The sequence below is a fragment of the Sciurus carolinensis genome, unplaced genomic scaffold (assembly GCF_902686445.1).
Source record: "Sciurus carolinensis unplaced genomic scaffold, mSciCar1.2, whole genome shotgun sequence".
Classification (NCBI taxonomy): Eukaryota; Metazoa; Chordata; class Mammalia; order Rodentia; family Sciuridae; genus Sciurus; species Sciurus carolinensis.
Window position 1 is genome coordinate 4883 of NW_025920196.1, and position 5929 is coordinate 10811.

At 43.9% G+C, this 5929-nt stretch overlaps 1 protein-coding gene across 1 annotated transcript; it reads right to left on the minus strand.

The window, feature by feature from the left end:
- Positions 1 to 3162: 3162 nt before the first annotated feature.
- Positions 3163 to 4938, minus strand: LOC124974963 (syntaxin-binding protein 2-like). Its single transcript, XM_047537910.1, is given in 3 exon segments — positions 3163 to 3945; positions 3947 to 4119; positions 4122 to 4938. Coding segments are annotated over 3 exon segments (1773 nt in total).
- Positions 4939 to 5929: the final 991 nt, after the last annotated feature.

The window sequence follows — 5929 nt, forward strand, 5'->3', positions numbered from 1 at the left end:
CTACTGCCCGCTCACCATTTCCCAGTGTTCAGGAGCCATTCCTTCTCCCTAGAGATCTTCACAACAGAGCAACCTGGGACTCCAAGCAGGAAAGTGAAGCCTACAGCCAAATAGCCAAATATGGCGGACTCATGAGAAATGGAGAAGGCAGCAAAAGCCCACCCCAATTCACTGTTAGCACACAGGATTGGACAGTTCTAAGTGCACCTGATTGGACAGGGCTTCAGACCATGCCTCTGGGGTATGAGACCAGGGAGCCTTCTCTGTGTGTGACAGTGAATAATAGCCAATGCACATAAATAAGGACAGAATGATAGATCTTTGGTTACAGCTTTTTATTTGTGCTTTTGAGGTCTGGGAATTGCACCCAGAGCCTCAGGTTGCTGCTATTTTAAGACAATATTTCCTTCCAGAATTGGAATTTAGTCCAAACAGCAGAACATTTGTATTTAACCTGGTGCACTTGCCATTTCAGTTTATGGATTAGATACACTAGTATATTATTCATAAGTGAAAATAATATAATGTAAATTATGATAAAATGCTATTTAACTTTTCTGCTTCTCTGTTCTTGTTAGGAGACAGACTAAAATTTCAATGGAACAATCCCTTAAGGCAACAATATCCAATGAAAGCAACAACTGAGGTCTACCTTAGTATATTAAAAAAAAAAAAAAAAAAACTGTGAGGTCCAAAAGCTTAATGTTTAAAACAAGAAACAATCCATTAGAAAAGGGATGCAGAGGAGGCAGATTCCTAGAGATTCTACCACTCTATTTGATGTCTATATTTCTAAAATTATCTTTGAGGCAAGTTGGTTTGGTACTTTAAACCCTTTTAAAATCACTCTTGAAACCAAAATAAGTGACTGAAGAGTTTATAATATTGGCACATAAATTTCATGGATTTTAATCCAAAGGTCTATAGGAGAAAAAAAAGGTGCATGAGTGTTTTTGTTAGGTGTGTGTTTTAAAGGTGTTGAAACAACATCAGAATAAACTGTTTCAAAATTATAGCAATACAATTTTATTGACTCTTTCCTTTATTTCATAGGACTTTATTACAGTGGTGAAGTCAAATAAATACAAGAAATGTAGCACTTCTTACCTAGAAGTGGTCATGCAGTTAAATGTGCACTGACCCAAGACAAAGAAATGTTACAGAATTGATGTTGCCTTCTCCCATTTAATTCACAGGGATTGCTGTTCACATATCCATTAGTTTTATTTTGTGTTTCATATTTAACTTATTATTTCTAGAAAGATAAAAACCAAGCAAAATTATTGATATTTTATTTATGAAATTTAATAGGTACTTCTGCATTTGTTATAACAGGATATTTGCAAATAACCATGGTCAGAGAATGCCTCTGGAGTTCATCTTCAGTGTTGAGAAGAGTATGTTGTAACATGGTTGTATACCTAGGTCCAAGAAGGCCTTGGAAATACTTGGGAAACAATTTCAACCTCATGCTTCTGTTTATAAAAGTTATGTTCTTAATTTTTAGTCTTATGTATGCAATACATTTGGATCAAACACCTAACTTAAATTTATTGTGGTTATAAAATTTCATCAAATGTTTCCAACATGCTTACTTTCTAAAGTCTTAAGAGGTTGGAATTACCAAGTTTACAAAGTGTTTACAATTATATCTTAAAGTAGATGTTCAAAATTTTTCAGCTTAGAAAGAAGTCTGATCCTAAGCCAACAAGTTGAAGATTTGGACCTACTTTTTCTTCTATAAGATGCAGGGTCTCTGGTCTGATTTCAAGGCCCTTGATCCATTGTGAGTTGATTTCTGTGCAGGGTGAGAGATAGGGGTTTAGTCCATAGAACAAGAAATAAAAGCAAGAATCAATAACTTGGATAGAATCAAACTAAATAGCTTTCTATCAGCAAAGGAAACAATCAGCAATATGAAGAGAAAGCCTACAGAGTGGGAGAAAATCTTTGCCACACATACTTCAGATAGAGCACTAATTTCCAGAATATATGAAGAACTCAAAAAACTCCATGAAGAATACAAATAGCCCAGTCAACAAATGGGCTAAGGATATGAACAGACACCTCACAGAAGAAGATTTACAAGCAATCAACAAACATATGAAAAAGTGTTCAACATCTTTAGTAATAAGAGAAAGGCAAATCAAAACTACCCTAAGATTCCATCTCACCCCAATTAGAATGGCTATTATCAAGAATACAAGCAACGATAGGTGTAGAAAGTATGTGGGGAAAAAGGAGGTAAACTCATACATTGCTGGTGGTGCTACAAATTAGTGCAGTCACTCTGGAAGGCAGTGTGGAGATTCCTCAGAAAGCTTGGAATGGAACCACCATTTGACCCAGCTATCCCACTCCTCAGCCTATACCCAAAGGACTTAAAATCAGCACACTACAGATATACAGCCACAGCAATGTTCACAGCTGCTTAATTCACAATAGCCAAGTTGTGGAACCAACCTAGATGTCCCTCAGTTGATGAATGGATAAAGAAACTGTAGTATACATATACCATGGAATATTACTCAGCTATAAAGAATAATAAAATTATAGCATTTGCAGGCAAATGGATGCAGTTGGAGAATATCATGCTAAGTGAAATACGCCAATCTCAGAAAACCAAAGGACAAATGCTCTCACTGATAAGAGGATAATAACACATGTAGGGGTTGAAAAGGGGAAAAGAATGGAGGAAAGAGGGACTCTACAGAGGGATAAGAGTGGTGGGAAGGGTGGGGGAGAAAAAATAACAGAATAAATCAAAAACTATTATACTAGGTAAATGTATGATTACACAAATGGTATGTCTCTACTTCATGTACAGAGAAACAAGATGTATCCCATTTGTTCACAAAAAAATGAATTAAAAAGAAAAAATTTCAGCTTAGAGAAATTTATCATATCATTTACCAAGATAAATAAAATTCATATCTCTTTCAGCTTCATGGTTGTAAGATATTCCAATATTTACAAGTATAGGTCATTTTAAATTTTACTTTCTATGATTTTATTAACTTTTCCCTCCTATAATCTGGCAAAATTCTGAAGAACCATGACCTAAAACAGAATTCATACTAAATTTTAAATTTAATTTTTTTTGGCAGAGAGAAGGGAAGAGTTTATTCTGTGGAGAGGAGGGGTCAGAGGTGGGGAACAAGTTCAGGGCAGGGAAGTGTCCTCCAGCTTCTGGTCCAGTGTCTTGAGTTCATCCAGGAATTGGGTCAGGGTGAGAATGTGTGAGGAGCTGATAAGTACCTCCCACTTGCCCTCAGTGGCCCTGGTCACCTCATAGGTGGCCCTCATCTTTGACATGGCCACACCCCCCATGATGTACACGATGAGCCTAGACTCAGGCCAAGCCTCGATGCCCACCTTCTTCTTATGCCAGTGGCCAAAGCGGGCACTGACAGCAGCCTGGGAGCTGGATGTGGGAGCAGGGTCTGACACAAAGGGCCACAGCTTTTGGTCCAGGCCATACTTCACCACGTCCTCCATCATGTCCTTGATAATTGGAGTCCAGTGGGACAGCTGATAGGTGGGCTCCCTTTGTTCTCTCCGCTCCAGCCGAATTGAAGTCCCTGAACCCCCAAGATTGGTGACTGTGCCCACCAGCTGCTCCATGTTCCAGATAAGGCTGCTGTAGGCCTGCACATTGGCATGTTGGATCAGCTTGTCTAGGTTTCCCTCGCTCACACCATTCCGTAGGAGGATGTAGAGTAATAGGACCCAAATCTTGTCATAGGGTGGCACTGCTGCATCCAGCAGCACAGGGATTAACTTCATGGCATCCTTGATCTTCTTGCCCTCTGCATCAGAGCTCATGGCGAGGTCCTGCTCCACACTGCACAGCTTCTCCACATAGCCCTTGAAGTGTTTCATGCAGTCGCCAGCTAAATGCAGGTGTGTAGAATACTTGTTCAGCTCCTTCTGGTACTGCGGCATATTTTTTCAGGATGTTGGACAGGTCTTTGATGTTGGCCTTGTCACTGGTCAGCCTCTTGCTCTCACAGAATGTCTTCAGAAGCTCAGTGACCCTCTTGGACACATCAGCAATGTGCATGTGCCGAAACTCCACCCACAGGTCATTGTTCTCATCCAGCAGCACAGCCTTGTCCCATGCTCACTCAGCCCGGTGGTTTCATACCTGTATGTGTCCTGTTTGATGTCCAACAGGTCATAAGCCATGGCCTGGAACATTAGCTCGTGTAGCAGTGGGGACACAGGGTCTGTTGCTTGGTCCACAATCAGCAGCTGTGAGTGGGTCTTCTTAGGGCCCTCGCCCAGACTGAGGGTGTCTGCCTTGAAGGCGTTCAGCTTGGCCAGGACTGCATGAGCCAACTGGGCTGTGTCTTCTGGACTTTTGTGGTAGCGGATGGCTGGGTACTCATGCAGAGTGGCACACAGCGTAGCAATTTGCTGGGCCAGAGCTTCGAGCTGCCATGCTCGCTCTCCTGCCCGGAAGGGGCAGTAGAGGTTGTAAGTGCTGTGGGGGACATCCAGGGAGAACACCTGAGCCTTGTAGGGGAGGAAGGCAAAGTGGATTTCTTTCAGCATCTTCACCACCTTTGCCAGGCAAGAGTGGCCCAGCTCACTGAACAGGGGCTCAGGGCAGGTGTCAGTGAAGAAGATGTGTGCCGCTTTGTAGGTGAAGGTTGGGGTTCCGCAGAAGTTGATCAGAGCCTGAACTGACTTCTCTGTGGGGCTCTGCAAATAAATTGCCTCCAGGCTGGGGATGTGGTCTCACCATTTGTTGATGTCTTCAACAATGGTGATGCCCTCAGCCAGGATGTCTGACATTTTACAGCAGGATGACAGGATGTGAATACTTGGGTGGTCCATGATGAGCACCTTCCATTTCCCATCCTTTTTGACACTCTGAATGACTCCACTCAGAATTTTTTCCCCCACCACCGCCTTCAGCCCTGAGGGTGCCATCTTTCCTCTGGAGCGATGCCTTGGTTTCCAGGTATTTTATTTTATTTTATTTTATTTTTTTGTGGTCCTGGGGACTGAACCCAGGGCCTTGTTCTTGCAAGGCAAGCCCTCTACCGACTGGGCTACATCCCCAGCACTTGACCACCAGACAGCTCCCCATCTCCCCCTTAGCATCATTCCCCAGCCCCAAGCTGCTACCTCTACCAGAAAAGGCTCTTCCCACCTCCACACAGGTTGCTTCTCCCACTCCACAGGTGCTACTCTTAGCAAAAGGAGTATCTAACCACTGTGGCTTCTCCCATCCCAAGGAGAACTTCTTCCTGTACTCCCTCTCCCCCAGGTGGCTGCCCCTCTCCTCAGGTACCCCCACTGCATCAGGTGGCTCCCTCACCTTTGTCTGTCCATCCCTCTCTCCTGCATGCCTTCCCCTGTCACCCCAGTAATCTGTCCCCATGCTATTGGTGCCATGTCCCCTTGAACTCTTCCCTCAAGGGTTGTTTTCCCACATAGGGTGTGCCCACTTCTAACCCTGACTAATCTGCAGGGGTTCCCAGAGCTGAGATGAGCCTTAGAAAATTAGGACTATTATAATTCCAGGCAAAGAAATGGCTCTGGCCAGGAGCATCTGCCGGCCCTGCCCCTCCAGGGGTGGAAGATGTTCCATGCCTAGCCTTTGGGTGCTCTGGAGTTCAGCTATGTGGGGTTGAGGTCAGCTTGTGAGGTAGGTTCCACATCTGGCTGGGAGTGGGGCCCAAGTGTCCTGTCCACAGGAAACTGCTCTACCTCCCCAGCACATGCTCAACACACAGCCCTCTCTCCAGTGGGGAACTGCATGGCCTATTGCTCTGCTGTCCTTGGAAAGCATACCAGGGCTCACACCACTTACTTGGTGGACATGAGTGGCCCCAGCCAGCTCTGTGCATCTCTGTATCTCAGAGCTAGAAGTATTGTTGGGCAGGAGAATTTGCCTTCAGAGACATGCTTGACCACT